Source organism: Littorina saxatilis, linkage group LG9 (assembly GCF_037325665.1).
Source record: "Littorina saxatilis isolate snail1 linkage group LG9, US_GU_Lsax_2.0, whole genome shotgun sequence".
Taxonomy (NCBI): domain Eukaryota; kingdom Metazoa; phylum Mollusca; class Gastropoda; order Littorinimorpha; family Littorinidae; genus Littorina; species Littorina saxatilis.
Genome location: NC_090253.1, coordinates 26558529 through 26579012, shown reverse-complemented (window position 1 = coordinate 26579012; position 20484 = coordinate 26558529). Strand labels below are relative to the sequence as shown.

General features: G+C 42.4%; 2 protein-coding genes across 3 annotated transcripts in view; one reads left to right on the top strand and one right to left on the bottom strand.

The window, feature by feature from the left end:
* The window catches only part of LOC138975727 (uncharacterized), a 72808-nt gene that overhangs the window by 16197 nt on the left and 36127 nt on the right, over positions 1-20484 (top strand). The gene's annotated exons all lie outside the window — the stretch shown is intronic.
* LOC138975725 (uncharacterized) lies at positions 258-19521 on the bottom strand. Of its 2 annotated transcripts, XM_070348479.1 has the most exons (11): positions 19404-19521; positions 17488-17634; positions 15469-16118; positions 10261-10366; positions 9316-9492; positions 8586-8695; positions 5415-5523; positions 4447-4623; positions 3713-3851; positions 2129-2249; positions 258-1286 (listed from the first exon to the last, which is right to left on the bottom strand). In XM_070348479.1, the coding sequence occupies exons 1-11, from the start codon at positions 19423-19425 to the stop codon at positions 1074-1076; spliced, it is 1971 nt and encodes a 656-aa protein (XP_070204580.1). In that variant the 5' UTR covers positions 19426-19521; the 3' UTR covers positions 258-1073. The 2 variants fall into 2 exon arrangements, with proteins under 2 accessions (XP_070204580.1, XP_070204581.1); XM_070348480.1 differs by lacking the exons at positions 8586-8695; positions 9316-9492; positions 10261-10366 and having other exon boundaries at positions 19404-19519.

Genomic DNA, 20484 nt, shown 5'->3' with positions numbered 1-20484 from the left:
TCCAAGTGATCAGGCTTGTGTCAGACTGCTTTGATTAGTCTGAGATAGAACACCTGATTGCATTTTCTGCTCAGCTCTGTTCCGGTCATTGCAGAGGTATCTGGCGTCCAAATATTTAGAGTGTACGAGGCACACTTTTGTCGGTCAACATAAAATGTTTAGTGCGTGAACTTTTTACTCTATGAAATAAGCCAAACACGCATACATTTGTAGTGGATTTGACCAAATTTGTTCATAGTACCGGACCTTGCATAATAACACAAACCAGGCCTCGGTCGAGTCTCAAGTGAAATTCTCCTTTATCCGATACTGACAACGATTTTCAAAACACATACTTGATATTCTTTAGTTTAGCTGCCGAGATTGAACCAGTACACATCTGTCATGGGTGATTTTACATACACACATACTCTTTAGTTTAGCTGCCGAGATTGAACCAGTACCACCCAATGATTGCTTTCTGCTTCTTGCCATTCACACAGTGTCAGTCTGGCTGGTTCACCATCCATTCTTGCGTTAAAAAGGGTAAATCCAAAAACAAAGAAACTGCCAGCGTTTTACCACGAAGGGCCATATCAGGGCGGTGCTGCTTTGACATATAACATGCGCCACACGCAAGACAGAAGTCGCAGAACAGGCTTCATGTCTCACCCAGTCACATTATTCTGATTATTCTGACACCGGACCAACCAGTCGTAGCACTAACCCCATAATGCCAGACGACAGGCGGAGCAGCCACTAGATTGCCAATTTTAAAGTCTTAGGTATGACCCGGCCGGGGTTCGAACCCACGACCTCCCGATCACGGGGCGGACGCCTTACCACTAGGCCAACCGTACCGGTCAGAGCTCAGTGACAAGAAGAAAAAAGAGTTGGTGAAATCAAAGGTGTTCAATGAGCAAAAACATACAGAAGGAAGGCTGTTCTCTTAAAACGTTTTATGTTAATGTAAATCCAATAACAAACGTTCCAACAACCTACCTTTCTTGTTTTTTGATTTTAAAAAGGGTAAGCCTGCCCACAATCAAGTTGCGCATTAGAACAAGCAGGCAGCTTCATGGCTGCAGCAACCCTTACTTCATTAGAATGTTTTCTTTGTAAGTGTCTGATGAGCACACTTTGAAATTGGCCACAATATAGGCAAGGTCGTTTCGGTTTCTTGGAAGAAATGTTTGGCAGTCCGTCTGAGGCAGGTGGCAGTCCATTTGAGGCAGGTGGCAGCTCATCTGAGGCAGGTGGCAGTCCGTTTGAGGCAGGTGGCAGTACATCGTGTTTGTCTGGTATTTCTGAAAAAAAACAAAATATGCAAAAAATCCTATTACAAAGTTTTCAAAGATCAAAGCAGCTCTACCCAAGAAAAAAATGAAAACTGAACAACGCTTCTTGAAGAATAACCATGTGATCATATTAGGCATAACCAAAACCAATATCAACGATTATGAAAAGTGATCGCTTCCTGGAAATAAAAGCCCAGGTTCAGATCTTTATGTTCACAACAAAAAGGAGCATGGTAAAAATTTCAAAATGGGGGAATGTTGCAGCAGCTTAACTGAACATTTAGTAACTTTTGCCTGGTCTTTGCAAGACTGGTGAATAACGTGTTTCACAAATATACAATTTCCCTGGAAACCATGGACTCCCAGCATTTTCCTTAGAAACAAATGAAGCTGCATAAGGCAGAGATGCGTGTGTGTGTGTGTGTGTGTGTATGTGTGTGTGTATGTGTGTGTGTGTGTGTGTGTGTTTGTGTGTGTGTGTGTGTGCATGCATGTGTCAGACATGAGGTGAGGAAGCTTTTGAGACCATGTTGCCAGTTTTGGTGAATGCTATTTTTAATTGCTGTCCAGTGTTGTTTTCAAAATTGATGTTTTTTACATTTAGTCAAATTTTGACTTAATGTTTTAACAAAGATGGGAAAATGTAGAGCATGTACAATTCTGTCCACACGAAACTGTTTTCTTGATAGTACACTAGTTGATTGCAACTGCATATGCAAATGTCCTGAACTATAGTCTATAGACAAGTCTTGCTTCTGGCTCAGGAAAGCTGAATTTTAGGTAAATTGGCAAATCATGAAAGGTTGCAGTCATAGAGTCACTACTTCTCAGTTTCTTTCACGGACTTTTACCTTGGCATGTTTTCTTCCTTTTTGCAGGTGGTGACAGCATTGAGTAGTAGTACATGTAGCTTGAAAAAGGTGTGCCATCAGAATCAGAATCACTCTCCGGATCGTAACTGTAGTCTTCATCCTAAAACAAAATATTCACAGTTAAGTTATAGTGATGTCTCTGGCAAGGCGGAACATGCCATCATGTGAAACTCTTTTTTTTATTTTTTATCTAAACATCACAAATGAAAGCTCAAAACGTATTTGTCAGTAGATCTGGAAATCTGGTCATAGGTCCTTTTGAGTAAAACTAAAAGTACTTGGAGGAAGGAGAAAAAATTATCACATTCACACCATTTGACATGTAATGCGTGTGTGTTAAAGCCCCAGTCCGTCCCAAATGGTTTACAGAACGATTCAAATCTTTTCATGAAAAAGCAGTTCTAACCTTATCGAACACACTTGCAATAGCATTTAGTGAATAGCATTAAATGACACAGTTTTTTTGTTTAGCTCGAGTAAACCACACACCTGTTTTCGTGGTTAATCTAACCCCTGAGCCATCGTGAACCCATGTGATCTACTTTCCCTTTTTTTCTCACAATTTAGTAGTCAGTCCTTGATTTCAATGCGACTCGCTGTATCTGCCATGGCTCGTTATCTAAAACGCAACAAATGGCTGCGAGTCACACGAAGTGAATGGTGTCGGCTGACCGTTCAAAGAAACTGGCGACATGCTGAACATTCGTCTGCTACGAGAAACACGTTTTGCAGGACACGCTTCAGGGCTAGTTTTTAAACTTTAAAATCTTCGAGTTTTACTGATTTTGTCTTAATGAAAAAAGAATTATTTAAGAATATTTGTGTAACAAGCTGTCAATTTATTAGTATAAGTTAGGTCTAGCGCCAAAACGAGCCATCCCATTGTCTGATCAGACAATCCGGCTGGCCACGCAAAAATAAATTCGTTCATAAGTGCTCGCTCTTTTCGGAGGGCACCTACGATGTTCTCAAGTGGTGAGTGTTGAAATGCAAGGGTGTTTGTACTGTGTGTAAAAGCCTGACAGTGTCTGTGATGGTTTACGGGAAGCTGCGTGTGCCTTTAAATTCAACAGGGGACCTAGGTTGATCAAATGTCGTCCTAAAGCTCTAATCATGCAATACTTTTCTTATTTTCAGTCGCCCTAAGGTTTGGTGCTTCTATTTAAATCTCAAATTGCTTAACTTTGTCATAGAGTGAGACTGCAAGTCGCCCACTCGGCCACTATGGTCCCATTAATAGTCGTGTTCAATGTGCTTTTGACACAGATCATCATAATGGTCCCGACTCTCCTCAATTATGCGCTTATCTTGTGTCTTTTCTGGATTACACAGATACTGAAGTAAAATGCAAAAAATCCTTAAAATGTGACCCTCCACCACGAAATGAGTCACATGTCACCTCGCGCGGTTCTGCACTAGGCTTAATATAAGTCCAGGGAGTGTCTGGTAACAGTTTGTGGGTCACCTTAATCACAGGCTTATAAAGTTAAAAAGTCATCCGGAGAGTCAAATTCAGGAAGTAGGTAACCCGTGAGTTAGTTCAAATCGCGAGGCTTTTCGTACCTGTCATCTCCAGATGAGGCTGGTTTTATCGGTACATCTCCAAATGAGGCTGGTGGTAGCGGTACATCTCCAGATGAGGCTGGTGGTAGCGGTACATCTCCAGATGAGGCTGGTGGTAGCGGTACATCTCCAGATGAGGCTGATGAGAAATAAATCAGGTCATCTTTTTACTGACACAAACTTTGAAAGGAATTCCTGTTCACGAACCGCCTTTTTCTTTGTTGTTGTTTTTACATGATGGAAATTGAGCTTTCCACGCTTTGAACAGATCAATACAACTGATCTCGTTTCGTCACTTCATACGAGACTCGCCACGTCATGTCACAAAAGTAGAAACTCAAGAAGTTTAAGAATTGTAAGGCGGCCTTCTGTCATTTTCAAGGGTACCAATTTGAAGCCAATATTTATTAACCAACATGAACCGTAGCCTACCGTACAGTCTAACAGTGTGAAATGTGAATGAGGGTCGCATCAGCAACTTTAGCCTATTCATTTCACCCTCCGGATGGACGGTCTTATCAGACACTGATTTAGTGATAAACACGTAGTATCGATGCAGGCACACTCATTTTCGCAAACAAGCAGTTGCTTCATAAAATAGGTACTTAACAATTGTGCAGCAAGCTGGTTTTAAAAGTGCATGCATGTTCTGCTGTGCAGTGACTTGAATGAGAAGCATTTAACAAGGGTAAAAGATCAAATACGGTGATGCCACACGCTGAAGAATAACATACCTGGAGTCCTGAGCTGCTGCTGAAGGACAGTAAGGTCGGTGGGAAGCTGGACATTGTTGGGAGACGTAAGACGAGACACAGACTGCGCTGGCAACATCATTGCTTGAGGTGCCAAGGCAACGGGGTGCCAACCAGCCATCGAGAAAACCAGACTTTGCTGACTTGTTGTAACCATGCCTGTCAAACAAGTACAATGTATATCACAATGGGCACAAGTCTGTTTTATGTGGGAAAAAGTATAGCCAGTGTTGTTGCCAGCCTAAGAAGACAATAGGTCATTTGGACCTCCCTAAAAAAAAACCAATAAGTCCAAATGTCCTGGCTTTAAAAAAACAATAGGTCCAAATTACCATGCCGTAGTATTATATTGATGAAATTTCCGCTGTTTGCGCCGTTTTCGATAATTAGGTACACCGGCTGGAACGGGTATTTCCGTAAACGCAGCCTCGAGTGTCAATGACGACAAACACAGAGTCAATGACGACAAACACAGAGTCGGCACCGAGTGCATTTTTCACTCGTAGCAAACATGAGCATTTCGATCGGGGTTTGTTTTCCGACTTTGCAACTCCCATTCCATTCATTGCAGACCTTGTCCGCCTTGTACGAATATGTATCGGTCAGTTGACCACCAAAACGTAAAAACTATCGGTCCATCGACCGGACAAGGCTAGGTCCAATGCGTCAAATCAGAAAGGAATGCGTCAGAGACCGAAGACCAAGGCCTGGCAAGAACACTGTATAGCATGTTAAATTCTTTACACAAGAAACTGTTTCCTTGATAGTACAATAAATGATTGCAACTTGACTAGGAAATGTCCTGAACTATAGACCAAGTTGTGGTTTCTGGCTCAGGAGAGTTGAATCTTAAGTAAATTGGTCATCCATGAGTTAAGTAAATTGGTCATCCATGAGTTGTCGCAGTGAGTGAGTTACTACTTCTCACAGTTTCTTTCATTGACTTTTACCTTGGCAAGTTTTCTTCCTTTGTGCAGGTGGTGACAGCATAGGGTAATCGCAGGAAGAAGGTGTGCTATCAGAATCAAAATCACTCTCCGGACGGTATAAGTCTTCATCCTAAAACAAAATATTCACAGTTAAGTTAATGTGATGTCTCTTGCAAGGCGGAGCATAGAATCATGTGGAACTTTTATTTAAACATCACAATGTAAACCCCAAAGAGTATGCGTAAGTAGATCGGAATATCGAGTCAAAGGTCCTTTTCAGTAAAAGGACTTGGAGAAAGTATGAACACATTCACACCATTTTTGACATTATCATATATATACTGTTCAAAAAAAGAAACGCATAGCTTGTAATATTTGGTTAATTTAGTTATATGGCTACAAGGATATCCACCAAACTGCAGAAAATGTTTATCTGGTCGTCGACCTTTCGTCCATTGCCACAAGTGAGCTCTGCACGTGACGCATGCGTTATCAGTGGCTACAATGTCAAAATTGCTCATTTGGCATGACCACTCGTCATGCTTCAGTGTAATCTCGTGAAACTCGGGGAATATTGAGCTCTCACCATGTCTTCCAAAACCCATAAAAGCGGATTGTTCGCCACAAAGAAATCAGACGACAATTCAGCGACGAAAGATGGCCCGATTGAGCAGAGAAGACCGCCAAATTGCATTGGGTCGTTTACAAGCAGGCCAAAGTCAAAGTGCAATCGCCAGGCACTTCCACGTGTCCCAGGGCACCATCAGTAGACTGTGGGTCAGGTTTCAAGCCACTGGCTCCGTTGCTGACTTGCCACGAGCGGGAAGACCAAGGGCGACAACTGCTGCTCAGGACCGTTTCATACGGCTCCGCCACCTCCGGAATCGTTTCCTGTCGGCCTCATCTTCTGTCCAGGCTCTCCCCGGGCCACACCGATTATCGGACCAGACCGTGCAGTACCGCCTGCATAAAGCTGGTTTGAGAGCTCGCAGACCTCACAGAGGAGCTGTCCTCACCCGCCGCCATCGCCAGAACCGAGTGCAGTGGGGCAACCAGCACCTTCGCTGGACCGTCCGGAATCACTGGAGACACGTGTGGTTCAGCGACGAGTCCTACTTCCTGCTCCAGCGACATGATGGTCGGAGGAGGGTCTACCGGAGAGTAAACGAACGTTACGCGCCCAACTGTGTGGATGAGGCACCCATTCATGGTGGTGGAGGCGTCATGGTGTGGGGGCGATCAATACCGCTGGAAGGAGCACCCTGGTGCACGTCCAAGGGCGCATAACTGCCCAGCGATACGTGGAGGAAATTCTGCGCCCACACGCCCTTCCTCTTCTGGCTGACCAGGATGCCATATTCCAGCAGGACAACGCTCGCCCACACACAGCACGACTCACCACCCAGTTCCTCACCGACCACCATGTCCAGGTGCTTCCCTGGCCATCCATGTCGCCAGACATGAACCCGATAGAACACCTCTGGGATGAATTGGACAGACGTGTGCGCAGGCAAGAAGAAGCGCCAGCAAATCACCGCGATCTATTGCAGGCACTTCAGGAGGAGTGGGACACCATCCCACAGCAAGATATCCGGCATCTGATCCAGTCCATGCCCAGAAGGTGCCGGGCAGTTGTTGCTGCTCAAGGCAGTCACACCCCCTACTGACTTGACAGCCTCGGCACCCAATCGTATTGATTGACTGATTGATTTGAAGATGCAAATGAACTGTGTGTGCATTCAACTGTGTCCATACCAAAATTCAAACAAATAATCTAAATATTGGATTTTCTGTTATTTTTTTCGAAAAATAAAACAAATTTGGCAAGTAGCAACTATGCGTTTCTTTTTTTGAACAGTATATATAATATGCGTGTGTGTCAAATTCCACAGGGGAGCTAGGTCGAACATATGTCATCCTAAAGCTCCAATTCAGCAATTGTACAATACTTTCAATGTATTTTCTTTCGCCCTAAGGTTTGGTGCTTCCTTTCAAATCTCAAATGTCATTTTAGTGACAACCCAGATCCAATTCACCAAATGTCGCCCTAAAGCTCCCATTATACAATACTTTTGATTAGGGCGACCAAAAATATAACATATATTGTGCTAAATCCTACAGGGGAGCTAGGTCGACCAAATGTCGTCCTAAAGCTCCAATTGTACAATACTTTCAACTTATATTCTGTCGCCCTAAGGTTTGGTGATTCTTTTCAAATCTCAAATTTCATTTTTACTGACAACCCAGATCACATTGCCTATCAAGCAGACATACAAGCTAATGTCGACACATGCTTCCAGACAAATTTGCAATAACAATAGAACCTTTTCCCATAATACCATGGCAGCTTAGTACACCTGCCTTTCCTTGAGTCTCCACAATCATCATTCTGATTATTCTGAGACTATGATGCATGCTGGGTGTGTTTCTGCGGGTTGCATTGACCCGAGTTGGACATTGGCGTCAGGATCAAGTCCAAGCATGATTTTGAGGGCATATGTACTCAGAATACTGAATAGACCTCAGTTTAAAATCTCATCCCAAAGAGTAGTGAGACACCGCCCTCCATGTGGGGTCAAGTTAACAGCAGTGTACAACTCAGACAGTCACTTATCCAAGTACTGCCTAGGCTCGGCATTGCTTAACTTTGTCATTGAGTGAGACTGCAAGCCGCCCACTCGGCCACTATGGTCCAATAAATATTCGTGTTAAAATAAATGTGATGCTTTTGACACAGATCATCATAATGGTCCTGACTTGCCTCATTTATGTGCTTATCTTGTGTGTTTTTCTGGATTACACAGGTACCGTAGTTAATGTCCAACTATCCTAAAAATTAACAGTTTCTTGGTGGTGAATGCAAGTACGTGTAAGAATGTTGTGCCTTTTACATACTTTCTTTTTATTCTAAATTCAACCAATATACATGTGTATGTGTTAAAGCTTACAGGGGAGTTAAGTCGACCAAATGTCGCCCTAAAGATCCCATTATACACTACTTTCCACTTAGGATGACCATAGTATTTGTGCTTCCATTGGACTGACAATAATTACCCCCGGGGGGGGGGGGGGGGGGGGGTGTGGCGGGGCCCAATTCCCATTTCCTGTGAAAAGTTAAAAAAGTCATCCGGAGAGTCAAATTCAGGAAGTAGGTAACCCGTGAGTTAGTTCAAATCGCAAGGCTTTTCGTACCTGTTCATCTCCAGAAGAGGCTGGTTTTATCGGTACATCTCCAGATGAGGCTGGTGGTAGCGGTACATCTCCAGATGAGGCTGGTGGTAGCGGTACATCTCCAGATGAGGCTGATGAAAAAAAATCAGGTCATCTTTTTACTGACACATACTTTGAAAGGAATTCCTGTTCCCGAACCGCCTTTTTCTTTGGCCCAGCTGAGGATCCACCTCTTTGTTGTTGTTTTTGCCTGATGGAAATTGAGCTTTCCACGCTTTGAACAGATCAATACAACTGATCTCGTTTCTTCACTTCATACAAAACTCGGTCACGTCATGTCACAAAAGTAGAAACTCAAGAAGTTTAAGAATTGTAAGGCGGCCTTCTGTCATTTTCAAGGGTACCAATTTGAAGCCAATATTTATCAACCAACATGAACCGTAGCCTACCGTACAGTCTGACAGTGTGAAATATGAATGGGGGTCGCATCAGCAACTTTAGCCTATTCATTTCACCCTCCGGAAGGACGGTCTAATCAGTCACTGATTTAGTGATAAACACGTAGTATTGATGCAGGCACACTCATTTTCGCAAACAAGCAGTTGCTTCATAAAATAGGTACTTAACAATTGTGCAGCGAGCTGGTTTTAAAAGTTCATGCATGTTCTGCTGTGCAGTGACTTGAATGAGAAGCATTTAACAAGGGTAAAAGATCAAATACGGTGATGCCACACGCTGAAGAATAACATACCTGTAGTCCTGAGCTGCTGCTGAAGGACAGTAAGGTCGGTGGGAAGCTGGACATTGTTGGGAGACGTAAGACGAGACACAGACTGCGCTGGCAACATCATTGCTTGAGGTGCCAAGGCAACGGGGTGCCAACCAGCCATCGAGAAAACCAGACTTTGCTGACTTGTTGTAACCATGCCTGTCAAACAAGTACAATGTACATATCACAATGGGCACAAGTCTTTTTTATGTGGGAAAAAGTATAGCCAGTGTTGTTGCCAGCCTAAGAAAACAATAGGTCATTTGGACCTCCCTAAAAAAAACCAATAAGTCCAAATGTCCTGACTTTAAAAAAACAATAGGTCCAAATTACCATGCCGTAATATTATATTGATGAAATTTCCGCTGTTTGCGCCGTTTTCGATAATTAGGTACACCGGCTGGAACGGGTATTTCCGTAAACGCAGCCTCGAGTGTCAAAGACGACAAACACAGAGTCAATGACGACAAACACAGAGTCGGCACCGAGTGCATTTTTCACTCGTAGCAAACATGAGCATTTCGATCGGGGTTTGTTTTCCGACTTTGCAACTCCCATTCCATTCATTGCAGACCTTGTCCGCCTTGTACGAATATGTATCGGTCAGTTGACCACCAAAACGTAAAAACTATCGGTCCATCGACCGGACAAGGCTAGGTCCAATGCGTCAAATCAGAAAGGAATGCGTCACAGACAAAAGACCGAGGCCTGGCAACAACACCGTATAGCATGTTAAATTCTTTACACAAGAAACTGTTTCCTTGATAGTACAATAATTGATTGCAACTCGACTAGGAAATGTCCTGAACTATAGACCAAGTTGTGGTTTCTGGCTCAGGAAAGCTGAATTTTAAGTAAATTGGTCAACCATGAATTGTCGCAGTCAGTGAGTTACTACTTCTCACAGTTTCTTTCATTGACTTTTACCTTGGCAAGTTTTCTTCCTTTGTGCAGGTGGTGACAGCATAGGGTAATCGCAGGAAGAAGGTGTGCTATCAGAATCAAAATCACTCTCCTGACAGTAGTCTTCATCCTAAAACAAAATATTCACAGTTAAGTTAATGTGATGTCTCTTGCAAGGCGGAGCATAGAATCATGTGGAACTTTTATTTAAACTAAAACATCACAATTTAAACCCCAAAAGGTATTTGTAAGTAGATCGGAATATCGGGTCAATTTTTGAAAAAGGACTTGGAGAAAGTATGATCACATTCACACCATTTTTAACATATATATATACATGCGTGTGTGTTAAATCCCACAGGGGAGCTAGGTCGATCGACCAAATGTCATCCTAAAGCTCCTATTGTACAATACTTTCAACGTATTTTCTTTCGCCCTAAGGTTTGGTACTTCCTTTCAAATCTCAAAAAAGTGTTGTTGTCTGATGTTGATGTCGTGTACCAAAAAGAAATAAAAACGTGTATAAAAAAAAAAAAACTGAAAAAATAAAATTCTCAAAAAAGTAATATGTCATTTTTTTTTAGTAACAACCCAGATCCAATTCGCCAAATGTCGCCCTAACGCTCCCATTATACAATACTTTTGATTAGGGCGACCAAAATTATAACATCTATATATATATACGACTAGTGTCTGTCTGTCTGTCTGTCTGTGTGTCTGTGCGCGATGCGCGGCCAAGGTTCTCGATGGATCTGCTTCAAATTTGGTGGGCTTATTCAGAGAGACCCCGGACACAACCTCATCGATGAGATATTTCAACAAGTGCTCTCAGCGCGCAGCGCGGAACCGATTTTGGTTCCACCTCAGCTATTTTGGTTCCACCTCAGCTTACCCGGGCCCCCATACCGACACACCATAGCCGCTACACCACATCACAACGCCAAAGTTCTCGGTGGATCTTTTTCAAATTTGGACACCGTATTCAGCTACACCCCGGACACAATATCATCGATGAGATATTTCAACACGGGCTCTCAGCGCGCAGCGCTGAACTCATTTTCGTTTTTGCGTTCATTTCACCATTATAAGTAACTCTTCCTTATCTTCTCCAGTGTTTGGCGTTTATCTCCCTTCCTTCGTGTGGCTTTCCCGTTCAGTTCTAAGTTACTATTACTATTTTTAGAATGTCACTGCGCTGTCCACTGCGCTGTCCACAACGCTTCCCTTGCACCCGTAAGTTGTTCTTACTGTCAAAGTGAAAAGGTCGAATCAATTTATAGCCACGCGAAAAATACACTCTCACCTATCTCTATATATTTATAGATACAGATATGCATATATATATACGGCTTCTCTGTGTGTGTGTGTGTTTGTGTGTGTGTGTAGGCAAAAACCTATGTATTATAGAGTTCTGTTTGTGATGGGGTCTAGCGGCTTTTGTCTGTCTGTATGTTCTGGCATGTGAGAAGCCACAGCAGATAATATAGGGCTAAGAAATAAGCTCTAAAATTCTCAATCCCGTTTGACAGGACTTCGCCTTTCAAAGGTGATTGTGGTGAACCGCCACGCTGTCTGTCTCTGTCGCACCGTTCACCCCAAATTCCCGTTTCTGAGGTACTATTTTTAGAATGTCACTGCGCTGTCCAGAACGCTTCCCTTGCACCCGTAAGTTGTTCGTACTGTCAAAGTGAAAAGGTCGAATCAATTTATAGCCACGCAAAAAATACACTCACCTATCTCTATATATTTATAGATATAGATATACATATTATATATATACGGCTTCTCTGTGTGTGTGTGTTTGTGTGTGTGTGTGGGAAAAAACCTGTTGATTGTAGAGTTCTGTTTGTGATGGGGTCTAGCGGCTTTTGTCTGTCTGTATGTTCTGGCATTTGAGAAGCCACAACAGAAAATATAGGGCTAAGAAATAAGCTCTAAAATTCTCAATCCCGTGTGACAGGACTTCGCTTGCAGAGGTGATTGTGATGAACCGCCACGCTGTCTGTCTCTGTCTCGCGATTCACCCCGGCGAAGCCGGGTATTCCTCTAGTATATATATATATATATATATGCATGTGTGTTAAAGGCACAGTAAGCCTCCCGTAAACCATCACAGAGCTCCCCGAGCGTCTAAATACAGTACAAGCATACTTCCATTTGAACGCTCACCGAACGGGAACATCCTGGCTGCTTTCTGTCGAGCGTGAGACATTTTCAAAGAATTTATTTTCGTAGACTTGTTCCGTTAACAACAACGGCGCCTCGTTTTTGCGCTAGACCTAACTTTTAAAATCTAAATAATAAATTGACAGCTTGTTACACAAACATTCTTTAATCATAAAAGAATTCGTTTTTCATCAAGACAAGATCAGAACAATTCGAAGTTGTGAAAGTTTAAAAAAAAGAAAAGCCCGGAAGCAGGGTCACGCAAGGGTCGTAGCAGACGACGGCCGGTTTATCAGTGCAAATCGCCGTTCCTCTCAACAGTCAAAAGCCATCGCGAGAGTTCTTGTGAACCACAGCCGTTGTTTCGTGCATAAAAAAAACGTGCTATTGTAGATAAGCTCACGTCGAGTCGCATTCAAATGACTAACTATGACGACTGCATTGTGAACTGGATCACACGGGTTCACGATGGCTCAGGGGTAAGATAAACCACGCAAAAATAAATTCTTTGAAAATTGTTCGCTCTTTACGGAGGGCACCTAGGATGTTCTCAATTGGTGAGTGTTTAAAGGAAATGGTGTTTGTACTGTGTGTAAAAGCCTGACCGCATCTGTGATGGTTTACGGGAGGCTTACTCTGCCTTTAAATCCCACAGGGGAGCTAGGTCGACCAAATGTCATCCTAAAGCTCCTATTGTACAATACTTTCACATATTTTTTTCGCCCTAAGGTTTGGTGCTTCCTTTCAAATCTAAAAAAAAGTGTTGCTGTCTGATGTTGATGTCGTGTACCAAGAAGAAACAAGAAGAGCAAACGCTCGATCGAGTCACTTTCGCAGTTCTGAATATTATATGAGGCATCAGATGGACAGGAAGAAATTGCTATTCACAACACAATGAGTCACGTTCACATAAAATTTGAGCCCGGTCACTTTTATAGTTTCCGAGAAAAGCCCAACGTTAAGTTGTGTGTTGCCGAACAGAAAAGGCTAGTTATCTCCCTTGTTTTTCTGATAACGTTCGTAAAAGGCTACAGATGTAAATACTTTGATGTAAAGAATAATCCTACAAAGTTTCAATCACATCCGATGAACTTTGTCAAAGATATAAAATGTCTAATTTTTCCTTTGACGCTGACCTGTGACCTTGAAAAAGGTCAAAGGTCAACGAAACCATCGTTAAAGTGTAGAGGTCATTGGAGGTCACGACTAAACAAAATATGAGCCCGATCGCTTTGATAGTTTCCGAGAAAAGTCCAACGTTAAGGTGGTGTCTACGGACGGCCGGCCGGACGGCCGGCCGGACAGACTAACACTGACCGATTACATAGAGTCACTTTTTCTCAAGTGACTCAATAAAAACGTGTATAAAAAAAAAATCTCAAAAAAGTAAAATGTCATTTTAGTAACAACCCAGATCCAATTCGCCAAATGTCGCCCTAAAGCTCCCATTATACAATACTTTTGATTAGGGCAACCAAAATTATAACATATATATATATATTGTGTTAAATCCTATAGGGGAGTTAGGTCAACCAAATGTCGTCCTAAAGGTAAAGCTCCAATTGTACAATACTTTCAACTTATATTTTGTCGCCCTAAGGTTTGGTGATTCTTTTAAAATCTCAAATTTCATTTTACTGACAACCCAGATCCCATTCTCTATCAAGCAGACATACAAGCTTATGTCGACACATGCTTCCAGACAAATTTGCAATAACAATAGAATCATTTCCCATAATACTATGGCAGCTTAGCACACCTGCCTTTCGTTGAGTCTCCACAATCATCATTTTGATTATTCTGAGACTATGATGCATGCTGGGTGTGTTTCTGCAGGTTGCATTGACCCGAGTTGGACATTGGCGTCAGGATCAAGTCCAAGCTTGATTTTGAGTGCATATATGTACTCAGAATACTGAATAGACCTCCCTTTAAAATCTCATCCCAAAGAGTAGTGAGACACCGCCCTCCATGAGGGGTCAAGTTAACAGCAGTGTACAACTCAGACAGTCACTTATCCAAGTACTTGGCTAGGCTCGGCATTGCTTAACTTTGTCATTGAGTGAGACTGCAAGCAGCCCACTCGGCCACTATGGTCCAATAAATATTCGTGTTAAAATAAATGTGATGCTTTTGACACAGATCATCATAATGGTCCTGACTTGCCTCAATTATGTGCTTATCTTGTGTGTTTTTCTGGATTACACAGGTACTGTAGTTAATGTCCAACTATCCTAAAAATTAACAGTTTCTTGGTAGTGAATGCGAGTACGTGTAAGAATGTTGTGACTTTTACATACTTTCTTTTTATTCTAAATTCAACCAATCTATATATGTACGTGTGTGTGTGTTAAAGCCAAATGTTGCCCTAAAGCTCCCATTATACAAAACATTCCACTTAGGCATAGGGCGACCGACAAGTATGGGTTATATGAAGTCTTATATCGCGCGCGTATCTCCAGACTCGGACTCAAGGCGCCGTGTGAGATGGATTTTTTTACACAATACATCACGCATTCACATCGACCAGCAGATCGCAGCCATTTCGGCGCATATCCTACTGTTCACGGCCTATTATTCAAAGTCACACGGGTATTTTGGTGGACATTTTTTTAATCTATGGCTATACAATTTTGCCAGGAAAGACCCTTTTGTCAATCGTGGGATCTTTAACGTGCACACCCCAATGTAGTGTACACGAAGGGACCTCGGTTTTTCGTCTCATCCGAAAGACTAGCACTTGAACCCACCACCTAGGTTAGGAAAGGGGGGAGAAAATTGCTAACGCCCCGACACAGGGTCGAACTCACTTCCGAGCGCAAGTGCGTTACCACTCGGCCACCCATTGGTGCCTTTTCTCCAATTTCATTAGACTGACAACATCGACCTAGAGGTGGCTAAATCCCATTTCCTGGAAAGTTTAAAAAATAAAAGCGGTCAATTTTCGTCCTGATATGGCTCTGCGTAGTCGGCTGGACGTTAAGCAACAAATAAACAAACAAAAACGGTCAATTTCATAATGGAGGTAACCCGTGAGTAAGTTCAAAATCACAATGCTTTTCGTACCTGTTCATCTCCAAATGAGGCTGGTGGTATCGGTACATTTCCAGATGAGGCTTTTGGTAGCGGTACATCTCCAGATGAGGCTGGTGGTATCAGTACATCTCCAGATAAGGCTGGTGGTATCGGTACATTTCCAGATGAGGCTGGTGGTATCGGTACATTTCCAGATAAGACTGGTGATAGCGGTACATCTCCAGATGAGGCTGATGATAGCGGTACATCTCCAGATGAGGCTGGTGATAGCGGTACATCTCCAGATGAGGCTGGTGGTATCGGTACATTTCCAGATAAGGCTGGTGATAGCGGTACATCTCCAGATGAGGTTGGTGGTATCAGTACATCTCCAGATAAGGCTGGTGATAGCGGTACATCTCCAGATGAGGCTGGTGATACTGGTACATGTCCAGATAAGACTGGTGAAACTGGTACATATCCAGATAAGGCTGGTGATACTGGTAAATCTCCAGATGAGGCTGGTGATGGCGGTACATCTCCAGATGAGGCTGGTGATACTGGTACATCTCCAGATAAGGCTTGTGATACTAGTACATCTCCAGACGAGGCTGGCAATACTTGTACATCTCCAAATGAGGCTGGCAATACTGGTACATCTCCAGATGAGGCCTGAGGTACCAGTACATCTCCAGATGAGGCTGATAAAAAACAAATCATATCTTTTAACTGACAGAAGCATGTGTTGCATATATATATATATTGTAATACAGACCTTGGGACCTCAATTTTGCCATGGAGTTTAACAAAAAAAAAGCTACGTGCATTTTCAGAAAAATGAGAGTACTCCACATAACTTTTAATCATTCATTTCAAACATGCTGCACACACCGTCATTGATAAAAAAAAAAGATGGAAATCTTTGTTGATTTTTTCTTTAAGAGAAGACCTAATGTCATTAGACATCTGTTTCATCATTGCTGTAGCCTTCTTGCAGGAACACTTAGACTTCTGCGCGATGTTTAAGACAGGAAACACACTTTTGACAGCTTGTAAAATCACATCTGCTGTGCTCAATGACAAATTCATTTTCACTATCAGCTCGGATAACATCGCTTTGGCATGTACTGCACCCTGTTCCTCGGGTAGATCTTTTGCAAAAGACAAAGTCTGTGATGCTCCTCATGCTGGCAGCGGCTTTTCTTGGTGTTGTCAATTTCAGGATCCCTATGAGTCTAGCTTTGACATGCAGTGTCTATCGATGTCAAACTTGGAAAACATACGTTGAAAGGAATTCCTGTTCCCGAACAGCCTTTTTCTTTGCTCCTGCTGAGGATCCACCTCTTTGTTGTTGTTTTTGCATGATAAAAATTGAGCTTTCCACGCTTTGAGCTGATCAACGCAACTGATCTCGTTTAGTCACTTCATACGAGATTCAAAATGGCCATAGTAACAGGTTGTTTTTTTACACTAACTGAGTGAACCGAAAGTAGAAACTCAAGAAGTCTAGGAATTATTTCTCTTTTTTTCCACAGACCGTATCAATCGTAATTTAGAAAATCAAGAGTACAAAATATGGCAAAATCTTACGGGTTCCCTTTTCTGTACTATAAATAGCAATAAAATGATCACAAGATCAAGAAGGGGCATTTACAGGCTTCATGGCCTATCTAATACTAATGTACATTTGAAACTTAGTCAGGTATAGATTACATTCAAAAAGCAGAGGGGTGGACTTTTTCTTGGGTTCCTACCATTGTAAGTTTTTGTTAAAACTTTAAACAATTAAAGTAAAGGTTAATGTATTGGCAAAACAAAGACGAGAACCGAAAAATGCCACACTATGAAAATAAGTATGATAAAATGAAGTCGCAGTAACACTAAGCTTTCAGTTTTATGGGAAAAGTATATATTTCACGACGTTACAAAAACATATTGAACGGAATTGCCACCACCAAGGAATATGATAGCCATGCCTTCAACCCTATTCAACGAAGAGGAAATCTGTATCTGTCAAGTCAATGCTGGTGTCTTGATTACCGCTTTACTGCTTTAAAGAAATGTGCCAACCTTGTGTTTTTTCTTCTGTGACTCGACGGCCTCCAGCTCCTCTTGCAGTACCACAACTCGTTTGGACAGCTGCTAGTTGCGGAATGACAGACTGTCGACCTCCTGCTGGTACTTTCTGTTCCATTGTTCCTTCTCTTTCAGGTGCTCCTATACAACAGGCACAAGAACCAATTGTATTTATGGTCAGTTGACAAAGCCATCTACTTTCAGTACATTTGACACTTTTCAACAATTTAGTCTTATGGTATGAATATTCTTCAAATGGCAAACAATTTTCTAATTACATTCAAAGTTATTCTTATAATTATCATATGTTAAAAGGCTTTTCTGGTTAATGTTAATTGTAATTCAATCAAGTTTGCGTTTTAATGAAACAGATCCTGTGATTGGTCAGAATGCCCCAACTCATTAAAAATTACCGGTCATTAAATAGAGCTTAAACAATGACCACGAGTTGATTAGTGGAAAATAAACCACGAGTGGGTATTTGCAGCCTCTTGGTAATTCACGAGTGTGCGGAGCAGGTTGTTAATGAATTTTTTAGCTAGTGGCTATCGACAATTAGTCACCGGTAATTTGTAATGAGTTGGGACATTCTGACCAATCACAGGATCTGTTTCATTAAAACGCAAACTTGATTGTATTACAATTGTCGATAACCACTCGCTAAAAAATCCATTAACAACCTGCTGGCGAGGCGTATTGATACAGCCTCAACTAGTCTCGGTTAGCTTTGAGGGTCATTTTACAAGTAGGAAATATGAAGGCCAACGAAATACCGAGACCATAAGGTATGCGAAGTGATGACGTTGAGTACGTGACGTAAGTTAATGCATGAATTCTTCCGGACTACGTCAGTCAATTCCAAAGATCGCTTTTGTGATGAAAAGAATTTGTTTTAGAGTTTGCTGTCCAGAAACCCGTCAAAAAAGAAGGGAAAATGTGTGTGAAAGAAAACAAAACAGGAGCAGAGTGATACGATAGGAATACAGAGACATTTCTTGGGACTTGACCCTTGCAGGTAGGTGGACTGAAAGTAGTGTGTGAACAGAACAGAACCAATTCTGTCTGTTTACAACCGCATGAAAGCAGGAAAGAGATTGTCGTCAGATTCAATTACAATAACATTAACATGCTTCCATTTGAAACTTCTCGGTCTTCATCGTGGATTGACGCCCTCCCAAAGTCTAATTGAAGCCCTCCGTCGCTTCGCTCCGTCGGGCTTCAATTAGCTTTTGTCGGGCGTCAATCCCCGATGAAGACTTCGAAGTTTCAAATGGAAGCATGTTAATCACTTAATGTGTAACTGAACAGGTGGGGGCCTCATCAGATCAAAAAGCTGTGTCTGGCAAGAACCGTAGTGAAGGCATTACATCCGCATCAAAGCGACGAAGGAAAGTGTCCATTCTAGCTCTGCCCTCTAAAGTCAAACAGCAGTAAGTCCACTCATAATAAAGCCAAAATGAAGTATTGCCAGTCATAATTATGATAATATGACTGGCAATACTTCATTTTGGCTTTGATTTTTGTTTGTATGTTTGCTTAACGCCCAGCCGACCACGAAGGGCCATATCAGGGCGGTGCTGCTTTGACATATAACATGCGCCACACACAAGACAGAAGTTGCAGCACAGGCTTCATGTCTCACCCAGTCACATTATTCTGACACCGGACCAACCAGGCCTAGCACTAACCCCATAATGCCAGACGCCAGGCGGAGCAGCCACTAGATTGCCAATTTTAAAGTCTTAGGTATGACCCGGCCGAGGTTCGAACCCACGACCTCCCGATCACGGGGCGGACGCCTTACCACTAGGCCAACCGTGCCGGTTTTTGGCTTTGAAGGGCAGGCTAAAGGTAGTCACTTTGATTAACTGGAAATAATTCATGCAAGTTTTTGTCTTAGCTTTTCTTACCTGAATTATTGCGTAAAGCCATGAGGACCACTCATCCTCCTACCTCTGGTGTAATGAGGGTAGTAGTCCATTTTTGCCGCAAGTACCTGGATAAAAAAAAGCATACACAATAAAATATTTTGTGTTGCCTCAACGTGCATGTCCACCCCCCCCCCCTCCCCCATGTGACCATCTTATCAAGTTGCAGATATTGCTAGTGGTCAGTGTGTTCCCAACACAAATGTGACAAAGGGGTGCTGGTTTTTGTTTTATTAGGTTGAACTTGAAGAATTTTGTAGTAATGAATGTTTTTTGTTCACATCAATTTTGACTCGGTTTAAAGACTTTCATCTGGAATGTTCATAGATCAACCCATAAAAGTTTATCAAATTCCCTTACCAATAAATACACTTTAATTTTCCATGACCAGTGGCTGAACTTCTGTAACACTGACATTCAATTACAATAACATTAACATGCTTCCATTTGAAACTTCTCGGTCTTCATCGTGGATTGACGCCCTCCCAAAGTCTATAGTAATTGAAGCCCTCCGTCGCTTCGCTCTGTCGGGCTTCAATTAGCTTTTGTCGGGCGTCAATCCCCGATGAAGACTTCGAAGTTTCAAATGGAAGCATGTTAATCACTTAATGTGTAACTGAACAGGTGGGGGCCTCATCAGATCAAAAAGCTGTGTCTGGCAAGAACCGTAGTGAAGGCATTACATCCGCATCAAAGCGACGAAGGAAAGTGTCCATTCTAGCTCTGCCCTCCAAAGTCAAACAGCAGTAAGTCCACTCATAATAAAGCCAAAATGAAGTATTGCCAGTCATAATTATGATAATATGACTGGCAATACTTCATTTTGGCTTTGATTTTTGTTTGTTTGTTTGCTTAACGCCCAGCCGACCACGAAGGGCCATATCAAGGCGGTGCTGCTTTGACATATAACGTGCGCCACACACAAGACAGAAGTCGCAGCACAGGCTTCATGTCTCACCCTGTCACATTATTCTGACACCGGACCAACCAGGCTTAGCACTAACCCCATAATGCCAGACGCCAGGCGGAGCAGCCACTAGATTGCCAATTTTAAAGTCTTAGG

Excerpts from the sequence above, each read along its gene's own strand:
- LOC138975725 (XM_070348479.1), bottom strand. The coding sequence starts at position 19,425 with ATGGCTTTACGCAATAATTCAG. Across the intron at positions 4,624-5,414 it reads AAGGAAGAAAACTTGCCAAG|GCATGGTTACAACAAGTCAG; the intron begins GTAAAAGTCAAT and ends CTTGTTTGACAG. Across the intron at positions 3,852-4,446 it reads GCAGCAGCTCAGGACTCCAG|CCTCATCTGGAGATGTACCG; the intron begins GTATGTTATTCT and ends ATTTCTCATCAG.